Source organism: Chrysoperla carnea, chromosome 2 (genome assembly GCF_905475395.1).
Source record: "Chrysoperla carnea chromosome 2, inChrCarn1.1, whole genome shotgun sequence".
Classification (NCBI taxonomy): Eukaryota; Metazoa; Arthropoda; class Insecta; order Neuroptera; family Chrysopidae; genus Chrysoperla; species Chrysoperla carnea.
This window is the reverse complement of record NC_058338.1, coordinates 50,158,378-50,180,879: the sequence shown is the minus strand read 5'-3', so window position 1 is coordinate 50,180,879 and position 22,502 is coordinate 50,158,378. Positions and strand designations below refer to the sequence as shown.

At 29.2% G+C, this 22,502-nt stretch overlaps 1 protein-coding gene across 1 annotated transcript; it reads left to right on the top strand.

The window, feature by feature from the left end:
• Positions 1–749: 749 nt before the first annotated feature.
• LOC123293481 (UPF0605 protein CG18335-like) lies at positions 750–22,098 on the top strand. The gene is made up of 7 exons (XM_044874326.1): positions 750–915; positions 3,806–3,944; positions 7,465–7,561; positions 18,081–18,256; positions 19,267–19,429; positions 20,970–21,207; positions 21,906–22,098. Exons 1-7 carry the CDS (start codon positions 869–871, stop codon positions 21,973–21,975), a joined length of 930 nt encoding a protein of 309 aa, XP_044730261.1. The 5' UTR covers positions 750–868; the 3' UTR covers positions 21,976–22,098.
• Positions 22,099–22,502: the final 404 nt, after the last annotated feature.

Sequence of the window (22,502 nt, the reverse complement as noted above, 5' to 3'; positions counted from 1 at the left end):
TACCCTGCTTATATAAGACCCGTGCAAAGGGAAGTATAATTTTTTTTCAATTTCTCCAATTAGTAAGAGGGAAACTTTAACTAATAGATAGGTGGTATTATAAAAACCAACCAAGTTTGTTGGAAACATTTGGTTGTCTCTGTAAATATATAGTTGATTCTCTCTACTTATCGATTAAAATGATTTCTGTAGAGATTGTGTAATATTTAAAATTTTATTTTATTTCTTTTCATCTAATTATTAAAATTTGATTATAAAATTTTGCATATTTTATGGAGTGAAGAAAATAATAGTAGTTGATGCAGGAATTGATTCTGTAGAATAAATTCCTTAAATTGAAAGATTCTTTGGACCGTATTCATTACGTTTGAATTAATGATTATATCATCTTCATATGTTAATTAATGATGCAGGCAAAGCTATGATTATTACGCTATTAAGAGCATTAGTTCGTAACAAATCAAAGAAATTAATTTAATCAACGAATTTGTACGCCCGTTCATTTTCTTCAAACTACAAGAATATAATAATAACAGATCATTGCGTCTTGCGAAAAAATCAAACTATAATTTTTTTTTTTTTTTTTTTAGATGTTAATTAGACTAACTAGACTAACTATAAATTTGAATCGCGTACGGGAAACCGTATAAAATTGGTAGCCAAGTAACATGAGTTACTACTAGATTTCAGAACATTTCCAATCAATAAAATAGTTTTTGACATTTATGTTAAGGTCATGTCATTTTTAATTTTGGCTATTCTTAAATTTGCGTAAACTAAATTCTATGTTACGTGAATTATTTTCGATATATCAAAATTAGGTGTTTTTAAAACGTGAACACAGTGTTATTATATCAACAAATAAAAAATGGCGGCTGAAACTATAAATTTGGCTCAACCACATTTTGTTCCAGGGTAAACTTATTTTAAAATAATAAAGGCAAAATTTCTGTTTATTTGACGATTGGTCAGATAAGTTTCTTGGTTTATAAAATACAGTCAAATCTCGAAAAGGTTTTACGAACTGTCAAATCTACACGGTTTTGCCGCTTTTTATATTCTTCAAGCTTTATCTAATTTTCAACAAAAAGAGTTTGAATCGTCTGATATCTGCTGGTTGCACGAAAGCCATTTTTAGCGCTGGTGAAATATTTTATTAGTTCGGGAGGGATATGATGAATGGCAAAGTTCAAGTTCGAGAAAGAAGCGAGGTTTTATTAATTTTGCCTTAAACATATTTTGGAATTTTTTTTTATTTGAATTCAAACTCGTAAATGTATAGTCTTGAACTGTAAGGTTTGTAAGTATTTACGTTAGTACATTTGGGTTGGCTGTAAAATTTATGTAGGCATATTGTTCATTGTAACTAGGAACTATTGAAGACTATTGAACAATAACAAAAAATGCGATGTGCCAAAACAAAAAATTAAAGCTTAAAGGATACACCACGCGGATTGTAAAATAAAGCATTCGTTATCATTTTGTAATTTCTTCAAAGTTTTATCTGGTTTTTTTCCAATCCCGCCAGGTAAAAGATACAACTACATAACATAACGCACTTCTTCCTGACACAATTTTTATAGTAATTTCATAGCAAAATTATTTTTCGTGTAGTTGATTATTATTAATGCAATATTAGTTGTAAAATTCATGCAATATTAGTTCTAAAATATTTGTAATTTCTATTTCACTATTTTTCAAGTCGATTCTAATTTTTATAAAAAATTGTATAATAATATTTTTTTTAAATTACGGATAGAAAGTAATTGTTTTGCACCCTGAAAATAAAATTAACAAGTGAAAACAAACAATTTACTGAGTTAATTGTTGAAATACCATGCATAGTCAGCGATGATTTCTTTATACCTAACTCATACATGCATGTGACACATACATACCTGATATTGAAGTATAGAACATACTATAAAATTTCCGCCCTCACGGGTAAACAGTGATGTTTACGAAAAAATGTTTCAAAAGTGATGTTTACGAAAAAATCAAAAGTTGTTTGCTTTTTTTTTATAAGGAACTTTTTTTACATTTAAACTTTTGTTCTATCTCTAACGGTTTGCAAGATGGATCCTACGGACCCAAGACCCAATTGACCTATGATGCTCATTTACGAACTCGACCTCACTTTTTGCGTCCTGAGTACGCTGTAAAAATTTCAGCTTGATATCTTTTTTCGTTTTTGAATTACCGTGTCCACTGACGAACGGACGAACGGACGGACAACCGGAAATGGACTAATTAGGTGATTCTATGAACACCTATACCTAAATTTTGTGGGTAGCATCAATATTTTTAAGCGTTACAAACTTGGGACTAAACTTAGTATACCTTGATATGTATATAATATGCATGGTATAATAAACTTAGTATACCTTGCATATTACATATATGCATGGTATAAAAAGCCGTTTATGTGAAGAAAATAAATTTTCCTAACTGCCTGAATCACTGCAAATTTAATGTTTCGAACTTCGGACTTAAACGACGTAAAAAATTTATCTGACAGCACATTCGATCGGCCATATTCTCATCAGTTATCAATTTCCTGTTGGAAAAGTTGGAAAATTTAATTTATTTACATTAATTTTCAGCTTTGAAAATAACCTTTCTGGATGTATTCCAAACATCTATCTAGCGCCTGCTCTAATAGTTAGTGGATCGTAATGGATCAATGGTAATAACTTAGCACAACTTTCGTTTTTCTTGCACTATGGTTTTTCCTGCAAGTCTAATATATTTAGAACATTATTTACTATTTTAATGTTGTGACATAAAATTTCGTTCAGTCTTAGTAAATAAGAAATAATTATCATAAGTATAGTTGTAGAAGCTAATGAATGATTAATTTGCTAAATCAGAAAGTTATTGGATTCGACACCAAATACTATATCTACCACAACTTGTTTTTATTTCTGGAAGTAATATACCACCGTATTACATCAATATTTACAGAGTTACAGATAAAAATTATGTATTATAATTTCAGTTGACTGATTTTTATGTAATTCATGTTTATAACTATAAACATAATAACATATATTTTTTTTAATAATTTGTTTTAACATCGGATTATTGAATGAAGAAAGTTATTGTCCCAAAGAGTTTCAATTTCGAATGCAAATCACTCAAGGAATGCCTATCTTTGAATATTTCGTATTTACAAATTTTCTTAAACTTCCTTTTTGAATAACTCTTATTCTAATTAATATTTTTGAAAAATTGCTTTTACTGGTTACTTTTAGAGAATAATATAATCCTTTTTCATAGTTAAAACTGAAAAAATCTAGCATGATTTATAAAAAACTACTGCACCATATATCGAAAAAACGACTTTGATTTTCTGATTCAGTAGAAACAATACGCCGAAAACCAAAGGTCGTTTTCGTGGACTTCAATTCACCAGGAAAACCCATTCAGCAGCCGGTGTATTGTCATAAGCTGTTTTATGACAATGATTATTTATTTAAGAACGCCATTCAATGGCGAGTCCACTCCCTGAGGATTTAGTCGAACCCAAGCATTGTCGGCGAGCCCGCAACTATGATTTGACCATCAGTAGTACTTGTGTATCTGAACGACTGACCTAAAATACGTAACAAATGTATCATTACAATTGAAAAAAATTCGAAACTTTTTTAAATTTTTAAATGAAAGTTGGTGCAAACTTCATAATCTCTTTACATGCAATTGAAAAGAATAAAATCGCTTCCAACTTTTTCCGATTGAAAATCTAAAACCAATTTCGTTCATATATAAATTATTCTATTTGTACTACACATAATTTTCTTTTCAGATATACAGGATTTTGTCCTCAATTCAAGTATCGTGTCGGTGATACTTATGGACATACAACGCATAAACTTTTGTTGGATCCAAGTGTAAGTCATTCGGAAAAATTGGTATTATCTGATCGGACTGTCGACGATTATCAGGTTTGTCAAATCGACGTTATATTGTAATTCAATAGATTTTATTTCAAGCACAAATACTCATGAAAAAAATAACATACTAATTTTGGGTCGTTCTTTCCATTCGTCATGTTAGTAATTAGCTTATACCACTCCTTGGGCCAAATGTGGAAACCATGTTAGTCAAATTTTGAAAAATATTGCAGTAAGGTTAAATTTGACCAGAAATTTGAAAATAATGGACCAAAATTAGTGGGATTACATACTTGGTTCATTAAAATAGGATAAAATTTGGGTGTGATAGAGCACAATAAATTTTTTTGGATTTTGATGACGTCATAGAGTATAAGAATCTTTTTTTTGGATATTGAAATTTTTTTGAAACATGCTTACTTTGTTTTTTTTTTTTTTTCATTTTTTGTATTATTAAGTCGATTATACTTCTCCTTGGGCCTTAAACCATAATAGTTAAATTTTGAAAAAAATTGCAGTTACGTTAAATCTGACAAGAAAATATGATCGAGCAAAATCTATTTTTTTGGATTTTGATGTCAAATCAATATCAAGTTCTTTCCATTTTTCGTGTTAGAGTAAGTCGCAATGTAAGTCGTAAAAACAATGTATTGTGTCCGGGGTCCTTGGATCATAAAAAAACTATTTTAGTTATCTAAACATGATATTTTACCACGTGATATGAAATTTAATTAACAGTTTTGTTAATTATTTTAAATAAATATTAATTTTTATTTATTTATTTAAAAAAATACCTGTGTTGAATTATAATTATCTGATACGAAAACAAATTAAAACATTTCTTGTTAATGTCATTTAAAATTTAATGAAAAACATACATTATTGTTCTATTTTTTAACATAACAATGTTAAAAAGTGACTCTCATTTACATGCCAACATTTTAGTCGTAGGTATTAAATTATTTAGTGGTCTGCTATCTTTATAAGTACAGAATTATATTAAAATAGATGACCACTACCTTAAACAATCTATATTTTTGACTTGACTACACTGAGAATTTGCCATTTTCTGATTGACCGTTGACCGTATTCTGATTGAGGCAAGCGAGATATTTCGGTTTTTCGGAATGAAAGTTTAATTTTGGTTTGGAATTAAAATTCTAACTTTCGCAGATAACATGCATTTACTTACTTATTTACAAAAAAAAAAAAAAAAAAAAAAAAACATGGTAAATAATAACCCGATTATCAAATTCGTTAAATTTTTGTCCGCGCTATACCAACGGAAAGTTAATGAAAACATCGATTTTCTTTAAAAAAGTAATTTTTTCATTTTGTTCATTTTCACAGCTTTATCTTTTACGTTGACATCATTTGACTGAGTTTCAATTTAATTAAAATGTCAAAAAACGGTCCTCCTTTTAATACTAGTTTTCAATTTTCTTGAAATATCTCTGAAAGTAAAATTTTAGCCATAAAGTGTAAGTGCTTTTTTTAATCGTAAACGAGTTATCCAATGCATATTATCAACAAAAATTTATAGTTACTAATGCCGATTGAATATTTCACTTTTATCCAGAATCGTAATTTCTTGGTCTCCTCAATTCGCTGGAATACATATTCAAAATAAGTTTTTATATTTCTACGGACGATTTCTCCAAAATCAGCTTTTGAAAGTGGAAATTATGTTTTTTTGATTTTTGTTTGTTGGTGTAATACTAAAAATACAATTTGTTATCATAATATTGCTAACTGACTTAAATGAGGTAATTTTACTATTATCTACCCCAGTAAATAAAATTTTTGTAATCAAATATTACAATAAATTAAAATAAACTTTTTTTTTTTTAAACAAATTTTGAAATAATTGTTTTTGTTTTGCATAAATAATGCTTAAATATTCATAACGTAAAATGACTTCATATTGAACATAGTCTAAGAGCTGATCCATCTGAATAAGTCACTTCCTACAAAGCTATAAATTTTTATGATGTTTTAGGTATTATTTGTTAATTAGGAGAGAGCCAAGCTCGCGGTTGCGGCATCCATAAAATTAAAAAAAAATTTTTTGTTCATCCACTTCCACAAAGCTACAATATGTTATCGTAGGCACCAAGAAATTCTTCGGACTAGCTTTATTCTCGAAACATTAGAAATAATTTTAACCCCTAATCAAATCTATTGACTTCCTGAAGAATTTTTGAAACAAGATTTGTTTGTTTTAGAAAAACTAACAAAAAATTTTTTAAATCTTAATTTTTCACTCATTTATGCTTTAAAAGACTAATTTTTTGTTGAACCTATTAAATTTTAATAGTTAATTGCCAAAATTTGTCCATTATATCCGAGGTCATTAAAGCTTTTGTTCTTTTTATGTATTTTATATACGCCCTTTAAAAACAAGCGAACGTTTTTTAAATACATGCATCAGTGAGAACCACAATAAAATAGATAATTTAGTTCATATGGGTAATACTCATATCAACTCTATTAGTCTTTTCTCTTGCTGAAGGCGCTCCTGTATGTTAAACACTAGCCTGCGGGTATGCCATTATACGTTAACAAAAGTGATGAGTTCGTTTAATATCATCCAAGTATTTACCTTGTAATTAATACGTAAACTTTTTGATAACGAAATCATCCACAAGGTAGTAACTAAAAAAATCGTTTTAATCAAAAGTTTAATGTACACAAAAATTTCTTTATTCAAAATATTTTTTTTTTTGAATGAACATAAAACTATAAAACTCAAAATTTAACTTCGAAAAATTAGAAACCAAGCAAAACTTGTGAAGGCCTTTATTTAGGTTTTAACTCAAAAAATTATAAAAATGATTCTATATAATTGTTTAAAATATAATTGAATAGAAAAATAATAACTTCCCAGACATTAATAAAAATTAAGATTTTATTTGATTCTAAATGTCTCTTTTTTGTTACCTCAAAGCAGACCAGTCTGAAGGATTATATTTGTTACAAAATAGTATTAAATTTTCAATTTATACCATGTACCAAACCATTGATTTTACATGCCCATGCATGAAATTAGATTAATATAAATATTATTAATAAATAAATTGTTTCTCATTGCGAATATGGCTTTTCGCGTAGTGTACAGAAGACATAGTAGACGTGTCTTTTTATACCATGATTATCATGAAACACATGACTATAAAGCGATGGGCTGGAAAATTGGCACAATAACTTTTTCGGGTGACCTTACCGCTTAATTTTAAATATTTTCCTAATGCATTTTATACAAAATTTTAAGAAATCGCTTTTAAATATTTTGAAGAACACTCTTAAAATCCACCCTCTTTTATCGTACAAATATTATTTTAAGCGTTTCATTGATTAATCTTAAGACTTCCTTTGAAAAATATGATATCCATAAACCATGGGTACAACGTCAAAAGTACGTCAGAACTGTTAGCCAGCAAAACGCCCCACTTTCAAGAACTTTCGTGGATAAAAAATTTCATAAACTAAATACAGTATTTATCACAATTATATCGTATGCGCAATAACATTTATTTTTTATTAATTTATTTAATGTTACCACTTTTTTTAGGTTTTCCGACCACCGCCCCGAGATGTTGATATCGTGGATGCCAGATTTCGTTATAATGATGCTATTTATAAGCACCCTTTAGTGCCAGGATATGAAGGTTAGAAAACAATTATTAAAGTAAAAGACGGAATGGTCAATTTAACTTAAAACTCGAACGAAAAGACATCTTAGGCAAATATTAGAAACTTTGCAAGAAAATAATTTTTTAGGAAGCAGTGTTGCCAACTAACGATTGATGTCTGGTTTAGTTTTAATGCTGTATAAATTCTCTTTATGAAACTGAAGTAATTTTCTAGAATTATTGTGCAAGCCATTATTAAAAATTGTGCAAGCCAGTTTGAGTAAGATATTTTAGAGAATTACCAAAATAAAATTTGTATGTTGATCCTACTCAGGTTAATAAACATGTTTAATCTAAAAGACAACGTTATAAGTTATATTTGTTTCTTATCACTTGTTAACTTAACTGATAAAACAAAGTAGATCAAGTTGGAACCTTGATATAACTGAACAGTTTTTGGATTATACAATGTGATCCAAATAAATCACTACAAATCTTTATTAAAATAGTTTATTAATTTTTTCCGATCATTATTGGAAAAGCTATTATTGTTTAAATGCTTAAATTACAACTGTAATGCTTAAGCGACTCATAATTATTAAATAATTTTTTTTTTTTAAAATTAGTAATGTTTAATAGAAATTCTTTGGTTCTAATACTTCTTACGCCTATCTTCGCTGCTTCCTAAATTTACATTAGAAAAATATGTCCCGTTGTTTTTGTCAACAATAAGCAGTAGCCTAGAATATCTCTCTTTCTTGATACATTCCTTGCAGTATCCGTTGTCTATGATTTGTCATTTTTAGAATTTAGCTCGACAACACAATTTTGCTACTTTACCACAGTGGTAATGAAGACAGAATATTTTCTGTATTTCAACAATTCCATAGTTTCAACTGTTAATATTTGTCTAACACTTCTTAAGCCTTAATGGTTAACATTTGTTTAACATTATATTTGCTTTAATGCTTAATGTTCCTCTTTACATCAACCTCTCCGAGAACCTAGAAAACTTTAACTTTATAAAGTTGATCAATGACAACTCATTTCCTCAACTCAACACCTTTTTTAATTTAATCGCTTTAGATGTTACTACATTGGCCTTGACTATTCGTATTAATTGTGGTGTTTTTAAACGATTTGTCTAAATTATTTGATTACCCTTTTTATCTCTAGAATTTGGACCTCTATTTCGCTGCAACTATTCGCTAGTGTATATGATCCAAACGATTCTGTACATACACATCTTCCTGTTCCTTATCGTGTCATTGTTCCATCATTGAAAATACATTTCGTAACATTTTTAAATATTTTTTAAAGGGCTAAGTAAAATAGTAAATCATAAATGATCAATAAATTAAAATCATGTCAAATTGTGATATTATCGGCGAAGGTGTAGAATTGTTTATTGAAGGAATTGCGACTGTTAATATAAATAGTATAACAATCAGAACCATGACGTGATTTTCGAGCTAAATATCGGTTTATCTCGTTGATGTTTCATAAGATAAAGTTCAATAATTATTGGTAACAAAATCTATATCTATACATATAAAACGCTTTGTCCTGACTGCCTGACGGATCAACTCACAGCCTAAGCCGCTGATCTTAGAGACCTGAAACTTGGAGGGTGTGCTTTTTGTGTGACGTAGGCATACGATAAGAAATGATTTTCCGAAATTCTAACCCTAAGGGGTGAAAAATGGAGGCAAAGTTTTGTAACGGCATTTTTGCACGGACCAAAGGTTGTATTTTTGCATCCAAAAACAATGTTGTTGCAAATTGTGTTTTAAAAGCATTCATACAACTAAACTTTCTTAATTATCAAAAATAATATGAAAATACTGATAATTAAACCAAGAACTTACTTTACGTTTGAAAATAATTTTAGCCACATCGGTAAATTTATCAAATAAATCAGATTTTCTCCGTTCTTCCATAATAACTTCCAATTTTCACAACACAGCACATAGTTGCTTTAAACATAATTTTCTTCCATAAAGAGTTAAGAATCTAAAAATTTCTTCCACGAAAATAATCACAAACACTAATTAATCAAAATAACTTAGCAAACACATTTTTTGTCAAATTAAAATTGGCAATTAAAGTAGGTACCTATAATCACTTGCATATCAACACTCTCATTTAAAAAAAATTTTCTTATCATTAATGATAATAGAAAAGAAAGTGTTTTAAAACAAAGCGAACCAATTGATCATCATTGCTTTCTTTAGATGTTTGTTTAATTAACTGAATTATTTGAAACTATAAAAATAAAATATGAGATACTTATAAACTAATAAATGTTTATTTTATTCAACGCAACGTCTTAATTAGTAGACGACATAGTGTTCTACTAAGAATCGTACTCAACTTTGCTAGTTTTTTTTTTTTTTTAGAGTACCTTATAATGTAATTATTGACTTTGTTATAAGGCGTCCTTATGAAATATATTTACTTACGTATTTCTTTACTTATATGTATATTATACATATTTATAAGTTCAATATTTCACGTGATATGTATAGATCTAACTTTATGAACATTTTGGAAGTCAGTGCAGTGATGGATTACCGCCTAGGCCCGTGAGGCCCGGGCCTAGGGCGGCATAATTTGGGGGGCGGCAAATTTTTCAGAATGTCAAAATTTTAAATCTGATATAATGTAACGACAATACATTTTAAGGATCTATTCGAATTTTTTTTATATAAATTTACAAATAAATTTCTATGAAATAGAATGGAATTTATTTTCTGATTAACTTTTTTATTTGTGAGTGCAATACTGATAAAAAATGTTTTATAACAGAAATAATTGAATATTGATCAGCTTTTTTTGAAGAATTTTCAAAGCTCTGTTGATTTTTTGTATCTTTAGTAAAATTAATCTTACATGTAAGCCGCTTCTAGAATTGCACAATGTTTTCTTATTTTATTTTCAATGATTATATATATACCGTATAGACGGTATACCGTAGACGGTATACCGTATAGACGGTATACCGTATAGACGGTATACCGTATAGACGGTATACCGTATAGACGGTATACCGTATAGACGGTATACCGTATACTTTATATACGGTATACCGTCTATACGGTCTAGACCGTAGACGGTATACCGTCTATACGGTATATATATAATCATTGAAAATAAAATAAGAAAACATTGTGCAATTCTAGAAGCGGCTTACATGTAAGATTAATTTTACTAAAGATACAAAAAATCAACAGAGCTTTGAAAATTCTTCAAAATACCGTCTATACCGTCTACGGTATACCGTCTATACGGTATACCGTCTATACGGTATACCGTCTATACGGTATACCGTCTATACGGTCTAGACCGTAGACGGTATTCCGTCTATACGGTATATATATAATCATTGAAAATAAAATAAGAAAACATTGTGCAATTCTAGAACGGTATACCGCAGACGGTATAGGCGGTATACCGTATAGACGGTATACCGTATAGACGGTATACCGTATAGACGGTATACCGTATAGACGGTATACCGTATAGACGGTATACCGTAGACGGTATAGACGGTATACCGTATAGACGGTATACCGTCTATACGGTATACCGTCTATACGGTATACCGTCTATACGGTCTAGACCGTCTATACGGTATACCGTCTACGGTCTAGACCGTCTATACGGTATACCGTCTACGGTCTAGACCGTCCACAGTATACCGTATACGGTCTATTTAGACACGGTATGAAATTATTTTTGCCCTTTTATACCGTGGGGCCCTTATACCGTGCACGGTATACTTTTTCACGGTATACTCTTTATGCCGTCGAGCCCTTATACCGTGTGCGGTATAGTCTCGTCCACGGTATTCACAATATAGATTGGAAGGCTTATTTGAAGCAAATGAAATATACCGTGTGCGGTATAGTCTCGTCCACGGTATACATTATACACAGAAATAATTGAATATTGATAAGCTTTTTTTGAAGAATTTTCAAAGCTCTGTTGATTTTTTGTATCTTTAGTAAAATTAATTTTACATGTAAGCCGCTTCTAGAATTGCACAATGTTTTCTTATTTTATTTTCAATGATTCTGGTGTTTCATATATGAATTGATATAAGTATTATAAACGGATAAATAATATAAACGGATTCAAAAAAAAAAAATTTCATCTTTTAAAAAGGGCGGCTAATCAGACAGGGCCTAGGGCGGCAAAATACTTAATCCGCCACTGAGTCAGTGACAGATTTTTGTAACCAAAACTACCTCGACTAGCTTTCTTCCAGGTAGAACTTAAGATATGGGCATACAAATTCTAAGCTTCAGTTGACTGCACCATAGATGGGCTGGGAAACAGCAGCCTTTCGTTTATGTACAAAAATTAAATTAATAAGCATATTATATGAGTTTAAAAATAATCGCCAGCTAACGTATAATACGGCGAATTATACGTCAGCAACTTACTTTTTATAAAATATTAGTACTTAAACAAATATTTTAGTACTTAAACAATGAAAACAAACAATTGAATGAGTTAATTGTTGAAATACCATGTAGGCAGTGTTGATTACGGAATCGTTTGTTTGCTTACGTTATGTTAGTAAAGAAAGGTAGCCAGTCTTCGATAAAATACATACGTATCACACACACATACCTGATATTCCCATATAATATATATGTTAGGTGCTGTATAATTTGCGCCCTCGCGGGTAAACAGATAGTTTCAATCAAAAGTTGTTTGCTTTTTTTTTATAAGAAACATTTTTTACATTTAAGCTTTTGTTCTATCTCTAACAGTTTACAAGATGGGTTCTACGGACCCAAGACCCAATTTACCTATAATTATTCAACATTTTTTTATGTGCTTCGTGTAAGTTATTCGTGTAATATATTTGCTCTTTCTTTTACATTTACTTCGGTATAAAAGTTGCACGTTTCATGAGATTTCTAGTAAACTACTAATAGAACACTTAAAAGAAATTAAAGAGAATCTATTTACTTAAAACTGCAGTAAATGTAAATATAGGGTAAATTAGAGCAATTAATTAAAGTATTTTATAATGGAAACTTTTTTAAGTATGGTTATTTTAAAAAGAAGAGCTTCTACTAAAAAGTACTACCAAAGCTCGATCTGAAGGTCAATGTTAACTGTACCTAAATACAAATAAAATTATGAAATAAGTGTAAAAGTTTTGATTTTTTTATTAATATCGGTCAACGGGTCAAAAATACTATCGGCGAAATCTTCACCAAGGCTTTGGCAGCATACTTTCACTCAATGGTGAAAATTTTTGATGGCATCTTTTCATAATTGCTTCCCAATCTCACAAATATGCCTAATTAAAATATCTTTTATTCGTTAAATAGTTTTTGGCTTGTTGGTAAAGATCTTAATTTTGAGATAATTTGATGCAAAAAAAGCCAATTCCAAATTAGGAGCTGGAAAGCAAAGCTGATACCTACAGAATCTTATATGAAACAGTTTACTATCTACTTAACGAATTTTATGTTGTGTAAAACTTATGATTATTGTATTTTGAAATTAAAAATTTAAATTAAATTCTAATTGTTCTTATTATTAGTTTTATATTCAAATGCATCATAGATTATTAATTTTTACAATTCATTAAGTTTTTGTTTCACTTTTTTGAAATTAAGTTATGCAGATAATTATTCTTGTAATCGTAAGTTTTGAAGAATTAACTACCATTTACGATTTTTAATATACGTTTTATGAAGGTACTACCGAATACTGAATTTTAAAACAATTACTAACTCACGTTATCGTTGCGAACAATATAAATTACCAAATATCCTATAATATATTTTAAACTTTGTTTGCCGCGATAATATTTTAGTAAAGGCAGTTTTTCTAAATTGTCACCAATTAAACAGAGTAGACCATTTTAATCGATGAGTTGAAAAATTTTGTAGGGTAATTTTTACATAGAAAACATTTTCAAATAAAAAAATGTTAGGATTAAAAGTGGGCATAGTGGAAAATAGCTTTTTCTGGAACTTTTCTTGTTTTAATTCTTCATATCAGATCTGAATGTGGTCCACTTTTAGTGGACGAAAATTGAATTTTTTCATGAACTTCACTTTTAATAACAGTGTTTTACAATTACGTGTTGGTATAAATTTTTTAATGCTTGGTACGAAAAATTGAGATTTGTCTGTTAAGTCAACTCGCCGTACTCATAGTAAGTTTTTATATGTCCATGGAAGCTTTGTACCAAGAGCTTGTGAAATGGAAGTGAAGGTACTTTTTTTAAACTTTACTTCGTTGGAATAATATTTTAATAAAGAAAAACGGACATATATTTAACAATGTGTAAGACATAATTATATGTATATTGGTAGAGAACGGAGACAACTGTGTGTTCATTTATATTACTTACATGTTGCTTCCATCTACCACTGAATTACTGAACCGCCAGCGTGGTAACTGTATGAGGTATAGTTTAACATCTTACTAGCACCATTTTAATGATTGGTGTCTTATATGGAAAATAGAGACAGGTGTCGTAAGCAATATGCTTGCGACTAGTCGATCGGATTAATATTCAATCGGATTAATATTCAAATAGGTAAATTCATTTTTGCATGGCATTTTATATTGAATGTAGCCCATTATGAGAAAACATGAATCGAAACACTTAAATGAGGAATATTTATATAAAACCGTTTTCACGTTATAACATAAGCGAATTCATCCTGGATAAACACCATTTTTATAGGATATTTCGTATTTACAATACAACGCACGTGACATAGTTCAATGTTGTTCATTCATACATAATTTTTCGAACGTGCTTAGGATGTAAAAAGTGAGGTCGAGCTCATAAATGAGCGACATAGTTCAATTGGGTTTTGGGTCCGCAGGACCCATCTCGTGGACCGTTAGAGATGGAACAAAAGTTTGAATGTAATAAATGTTCCTTATCAAAGAATATACAAATATTGTTTGAAATATTTTTCGTTTACATTACTGTGCCACCCGTGCGGGCGAAAATTGAGTTAAAAACATTATATAGTATGTATACACATATTGTATACATTTTAAATTTGCCGTCATGACGTAGAAAAGCAAACGATTGCGTAATAAACACTGTCTTTACATGGTATTTCAACAATTAACTCAGTCAATTGTTTGTTTTCACTTGTTTTCTTTTATATATAAACAGTCAATAAACTGTGCTTTTCAATTTTCTGACGGAAATTCATTATTTTGACTTCAATACGGCTAGCTTATTAGATGGGTAAATTTGTTTAATTAATTTTATTTGCTTTTATTAGATGTAAAATGTAAAATAGAAGAAGTGGGGGGAAAAATAGAAAAGAATGAACCATGTACAGGTCCAAGGAAATTGTATGTACCGCCCCCAACACTGTACTTAAAACAAAAACCACCATTAACTCCAAAGATAAATATCTATCGTAAAGAGGAGGGTATTTGTTCAAGTTATAGCGGTCATATTCCAGCCATGTATACCAGGTGTGTTAATTTTGTGTTAATGTTTCGAAAATTGTTTATTCTTCAAAAATAAAGGACTGAGAGAATTAAGTGAAAAGGAAAGTGCTATTAGAGAGTTATGAGAGATATTAAAAACCCTCGAAATTAGGTTCATTTTATAAATACTAGTACCTACCCGGCTAAGCGCAAGACTGTGAATGGATGCCATACTGTTGTAAAATCGTATAATGGACGTCCGTTTAGGATTCTTTCAGAAAACGCTAGAAATAAGTTTATACAAAGCCTATTTTATGTTTTTATTATTTTCACTATTCCTGGTTAGAGTAGTCATATTTATTAAGAGTAGTATTATTTGTTAGAGTAGTTACACGAATCTGATAAAAAAGTGAAGAACCTTTTTATAAAGAATTTGATATACAATTTTTTAACAACTCTGAGTCACGCAATGATATAGCCGGAAAAATCAATTGTTAGTGATATTTGATTTGAAATATAACTCGAGACATGTTTTTTTCACATAAATGCCAAACTGTGAGTTTTTCGCAATTAAAAGCTTAATTTTCAGCAGTCTAAATAAAATTTTATTATGTAGGTTTGGTAAAAATAATTATTGTGCTTCAAAGAATGCATTAAGATATTTTCCACCAGATGGAATTAGTTATGTTACAGCGACTAATTTAGATTGCAAGTTTAATCAAAATTATCTTACCTATTATTGTGGACATGATGTAGACTTTTATAAAAGGTCTGTTTAATTTGTTTTAATGATTTAAAAATTCTTTTTTTTAATGTTATTGTTTAATTCAAATCTTATTATGTAGGCTTGGCAATGATCATTATTGTTCAAAGTTAATTGCTGCAAAGAATAAGACAAAATAAAATGTTTCTCACCAAATGGTATCATTTATATTATTTCAACGACTAATTGATCAATTTTAATCAAAATTATCATAATTAATTTTTATAGAAGTGTATTATTTTTGTTTTTTAATGGTTTGGAAACTGTTTTCATCAAAATATAATCAATAGTATCATACCTATATATTATAAAAGTTAAGGACTGTTCGTTAAAGCTACCTGCCCTAACTAGACTCAATGCTAAGAAAAAAAACAGCATTGAATCTCCCATCTTAGTAACCGCCCTGTGCAACAAAAATTTCCGAGAATTTTTTTTTAATTCAACGCAGTGTGTACCTTCACTCTGACTTTCGATAGTTTGCACTGCTATGACATTTTCAGGTGAAGATTTATCCGAAGTAACTTCATCGGAAATTGATTTCGGGAAATGTTGCCCATTATTGGGAGCGATCGATTTTTAATTAACTTACTAAATTTATACTTTGAGAATGAATGCTGTTATTCACAGTTACTTAATGTTATGTTAAAAAAATGTATGTATGTATACATTTAAGATATATTATAAATAAATATAGGTTTTTAAAAAAATTTCCTGAATTTTTATAATATAATAACGTGTAATAGATAACGTGTGATAGAAAAATTGTTATTTTTATTCAGAAAAAGTATCTTCATTGCTATAGTAGCATTTAAACAAGTGAAAACAAACAATTGACTGAGTTAATTGTTGAAATACCATGTATAGGCAGTGTTGATAATTCTGTCACATTTCTCATACATACATATCTGACATATTTAACTGATATTCTCATATAATGCGCAAGTTTTGATGCGCAATCGTTTGTTTTTTTTGACGTCATGTAAATAACAAAAGATATTCACTTTGATATTCCTATATTAATACATACTATAAAATTTGTACCTAATTAACGCCCTCGTGGGTAAACAGTGATGTTTACAAAAAAATGTTTCAAACAAAAGTTGTTTATTTTTTTGTAAGGAACATTTTTTACATTTAAACTTTTATTCTATCTCTAACGGTTTACAAGATGGGTACTACGGACCCATGACCCAACTGACCCATGTTGCTCATTTACGAACTTGACCTCACTTTTTACGTCCTAAGCACGCTGTAAAAATTTCAGCTTGATATCTCTTTTCGTTTTTGAGTAATCGTGACCACAGACGGACGGCCGGACGGACGGACGGACAACCGGAAATGGATTAATTAGGTGATTTTATGAACACCTATACCAATTTTTTTTTTGTAGCATCAATATTTTTAGGCGTTACAAACTTGGGACTAAACTTATAATACTATGTATATTTCATATATACATGGTATAAAAAACGTGTGGATATGCATGTGTGGTGTTTATATTTATCTGGAACAAATTTCTGTTGCACAATAATTTCTGGAAAAATTTTTGGGCTCCCGGGTAAAAAAAAATTATATATAATCATATATAATTATATAAAAATATATATAGTTTATATATAATTATATATAAATTATATATAATTAGATATACTCATATATAATTATATATAGACGCTCGAGAAATTAATGTATCGTTATATCCAATATAACTATATGTATATAGTTATATATACTCTGTATTCTGTAGTATAGTGGTTAGTATCCCGCCTGTCACAACTTTATATGATTCATATATAATTATATAAGGCCATTTTCTATATATAATTATATATGATTTTATATATAATTATATATAATTTTTTTTACCCTGGCTGCTATAGATGGCCAACAGATTTGGTGTATAATTGGTACGGAACAAGCGAGAAAGTAAACCAAAGAGTCATAAATTTAAAAAAAAATTAATGTTTCTATTTATTCTATTTATCCCTAGACCAAATTTTCTGTCAGGCTGTTACCTATTTACTGAAATATTAAAAAAAATTTACTGAAATATTAAATGACACAAATTTTGGAATTCAGTTACTGTTGGTAAAATGGAATTGTTATAAATTTAGCTTACCAAAATTTTTCTATCAATCTATTTGTAAGATCTACAAAGATGAGAAGGAATTTGCGATTTAAATATCTCAAAAAATTTACAAAGTTTTCATGATTATACGGAATTGTGTTGCTAACATACAATTTTAACTGCACATAGTGTTTTGATTTTAAAAATAATGTGATTGGCTTGTACAATTTTTGGCTAGTAATTTTTGTGTAAATTTGGTTATTACATTATTTATTATACATCCAAAGGTTTTGTACCCCGTGAACATGGTCGATTTGGACAGCGTTTTACAGTACAAGCAACAGAAGGCTTAGCATCATTTGAACGAAAACAACAGGAAGAACGTGAATCAAATAATCAGTTAATCAAATTAGGTGCATTACAGGATGGTCGATGGGAACCAGCACCTATTGAAGATAAAGCGGTAAATAAGTAATTTTGATTTTTGATCGAGATTAAATTTTTATTTGGGAAGCATAATGCTTGTATACCTTTCTTTCCGGTCCGGTAATTTTGCTGAAGGGTTTTGATAAATAATGTTCACAAATTATTATTATTTAATAATTTTGGCATACTTGAAATTATTATTTTTAACACGCTTTTATTAGCTTCAAAAGATCGGATTAACTTTGGCATACTCACAAGGACCGATGACAATACAATAATTTAATAAGTTTATTTCATTATCCTGATTAGGATTTTAGGATTAACGATTTCCATATCTGAAAATATATACATTTCTTTGCGCTCCCACCATATTTATACTGAAAATTTTTGATAAATAAATAAAAGTCTACACAACAAAAAATTAATAATAGTTTAAAAAAACTAAAAAACACGCTAAACTAACTTTTGTTACTAGCTGAACTAAAAGGTAGAAAATAATTTCTTTAAATCAAAAAAATCATTTTATCGTAAAAAAAACGTGGGGTGCTTTTTAAGATATTTTATAATGACTTTACTTTTAATACCATCTGTCTATAAAATATTTACAATAATTGAAATTTAGCAACACATGCTTTTTTACGATGAAATGATTTTTTTGAATTTAAAGAAGTTATTTTCTACCTTTTAGTTCAGCTAGTTACAAAAGCATATTTTTAAGTTTTTTAAACTATTATTTATTTACAATTGTTTTTAACTCTTGAAAAAGACCAATAATATGAATGTGGCTATAGCTTGAAGACAGTCAATTTTTCCAAAATATGACAAGAGACATATTGTTTGTTGAAAATGGTCCTACAAGTCTAAAAAAGCTGTTTTTAAATACAAACAAGTTTTTTTTTAAATTAATTCAAAGAATTTGATGATACTCCATTTTGTTGCATAAAAAACAGATTTCAAATACCCGCACATTTTTTTTCATGAAAAATCTCAAGTACTTAATGCTTCCCGACTATGAATATATATTTTTAATTATGTTACATTATTTAGCTGGTAAAAAGTCAATTTAAATTACCACTGGTTGAAGTACGGCCAGAAATGGCTGGAATTTTACGTACAATTCCAGTTCCCGAGCCACCATTCCCACCACCAACGCATGGGCAGAGTCCTTTCTTTATGGAATCTTCGAATCCAGATAAATATATAAAAACAGGTAATAAAAATAGTAATCAGTTGAAATTATAATAAATCTGTGAGCTTATAAAATTAATTTTGAAACAAAATGTATTATTTTGTATTTTAAAAATGCATTATTTTGTATTCTAAAAAACTCGTAGAAGAAGAATTCTATGAGCTACATTATATAAACAGTAACAGTTTTTAAATCCCATGAGCTCATATTTAGATTGCTTGCAAATATTTATGCGAATTTATCAGTAAAATGAAATAAAATAGAACAGCAATCTGATAGTTTGGAAAAAAATGTACTAATCAATGGATTATCAATTTTTAACATTAATAAATCACTCGAAAAAAGATGTTGTTTTAAACTTGCATGCCAATAAACATAATAAATTCGCCGATGATTGTTTAGAGCAGTAGGTATAATCGTGAAATTAGTTAGGCTATTTGATAATAATTAGAAAATCTTGTGAAAATAATATTTTATGAGACTCTATGTGTAAACTTGAATCTATTTTGATGGGTATTTGATTTGTTCACGTAAATACTAATTGAAATATTGCTCAGTTTCTTATAAATTATTGATAACTTTTGATGGGCTTACTTTTCTTCCATGTTTCTCTTTTTTTCACAATATGATGACATCTGGTGGTCGCCATATGGATTTTCATGCCCACTATATCTTCAGTAGCACTCACAAAGTTAAAACAAATCGATTGACGTCAAAATCATCAAAATCGGGCCTCGCGTTTGGTCTCTAGTGTGCCACATAGGAACACACATTTTCACAATATGGCGTCTCTTATCGCCGTTTTGAATTTTCATTATTGCCATATCTTCAGTAGCAGTTCCAAGGTCAAAGCAAATCGACTGACACCTGAATTATCTAAATCGCCCACGTGTTTGGTATCTAGTGAGCCATATAGGAACTCACATATATAGCTGATAAACACATTACTACTCCTTTGCGTTGCTCAGTCGGGCAAAAAATGACTATATTTTGTTTGGTTTTTGTATAATTTCTTACTTTTGGTATCTCAGATAATAAATTAAAGTAGATTTATTGCCCATTTCCTTACATGCCCCGAACACCCGGGTACAAAAATATAGTTTTTTTTGCCCACAAAATGAATTTGCCACCGACAGTTGAATTAACGGGTAACGGGCGATTCAAAGTGTCTTAATACAACAGTTCCCCCCTTGGAAGACGACCACCTTGCATGTCTCCTACTCCTAGATGATAATGCGATTATTGTTATTAAAATTGTCCATCCACGGTAAACTTTTAGGAAAGTATGTTTCGGTAAAATTTGAGTAATATTGATCAAGTCACTCGAACAATTTTTTCAAACATATTCTATTTTGACAACCACAAATTTTCAGTACCCTGTTGAATTATAATAACAAGTCAATTTTATAAATTTTTTACAAATCAAATTTCTTAAAATCCAAATATGTCGTCGACCAGAGAAAAATTGTATAATGCATACGCTTACACCACAAGGTCTAGTAAGTCTTATCTAGATATTTTATTTGTAATTTTAATATTACAAGATTTCTTTTAATTTAAGGTTATTCTGGTCATGTCCCCTTTGCAAATTCCACATTTGGAAAAACGAATGCTGAAATGACAAATTCAGCATTATGTGATTTTGTGTCGAATTATCGTAAACGCCAAAGTACTGAATGGGCACCGGTGTCAATTGTACGACCTGACCCACCATTACAGATTCAACCAACAGAAATTTACTATAAACATTTAGGTCAAATACCTAATTATGGTGGGCATATACCTGGAGCAATGTTTAGGTAAAGTATTAAGAACACTGTAAAGTAGAGCCTAAATGGCAGAACGGTCTAAGGCGCTTGTCTAAGAACGTTGGACTATTTAGACTTAGGTTGCGGGTTCGAATCCAGGCAGCGGTAGTGTGAACAATTTAAAATTAATGGGAGTGCAGAATTGATTACATTGTCGTCGCTTGGATAAGAACGAAGTAACCGACTCCACCCACATTAAAATGTAATTGTAAATATGATTGTATTTGATTAAATAAAGATTAACAAATAATGATGTGGGTGGCCTCTGTGATAACGCATATGTCAAAAAACGGAGGTTAAACTCCCATTATTATTATTATTATTATTATAAGAACACTGTGGTGCAATGAATCTGTGGTATTACCGTGCTCTTACATTCTTAATTAGTCGGGTACAACGATTTTTTTGTTATCAATAATTTATTAATATTTTAACTTTAAATAGTTTTTTTAATTTCCACCGACTAGTTTTGGAGAAATCTTTGAAAACATCATTCATCTACCGTTTTCCCATAAGACCAATGTTAAATATGAGTACTTTTTAAGTCATTTATTTATTTAAATAATCCCTTCCTAAAATTTTTAGAATTGATTAAGTCTTAGTCAAACATCATATAAAAAAAAGTTTTAAAAAGGATAATTTCGTATTATATTAAATTGACACGAGTTATAAAATGAATTTTGATTTAGGCATGGAAAAACTTTTGGTAATGATTCCAGAGATGCCAAAAGATGGTTACGCGGAGATTTTAGTGTATAAATTATAAATTAAGCGGAGATTAAGCGAAAAAACCTTTACTTTTCTTCATAAATCAACGTTTAAGATACTTTCCAAACATGGAAACAATCATATTTTAAATAAGTTTATTATCTGTCTGCCTTATCTGTCTAAATTGTATAGTTCAACATTTCAAATTCATATTTGGTTATGAAATTTTTTAAATGTAATTATGATGTTTTAAACAATAAAAAGATTTTACTTAAATGATTATTTTTCTATTTTAAAAAGAAATACTCCTTTTTTTCCAGATTATTTTTTTCTATCATTACACATCCAACAGTAAGTCGGATTTGAATGCGGTTTTCAGCATTCGATTCGTCAGAAAATTAGGAAATTTTATGACTTACTTAAATTGATTTATAAGAAATTAATAATATGCAATTTGCATAAATAATATGCATTTTATAATTGCATTTTACATTGACCGTAAATATACTAGATTCACAATTCGGTTAATAGTGATGAAAATGATTCCAAACTTGTTTCTCGGGTTTTTTTTTTATCGC

What these genes read in the sequence shown, in the direction of transcription:
- LOC123293481 (XM_044874326.1), top strand. Translation starts at nt 869, where the DNA reads ATGGCGGCTGAAACTATAAATTTGGCTCAACCACATTTTGTTCCAGG. An exon ending in GGACTGTCGACGATTATCAG is followed by an intron (nt 3,945 to 7,464) that starts GTTTGTCAAATC and finishes CACTTTTTTTAG; the next exon opens with GTTTTCCGACCACCGCCCCG. An exon ending in TTTAGTGCCAGGATATGAAG is followed by an intron (nt 7,562 to 18,080) that starts GTTAGAAAACAA and finishes ATACATCCAAAG; the next exon opens with GTTTTGTACCCCGTGAACAT.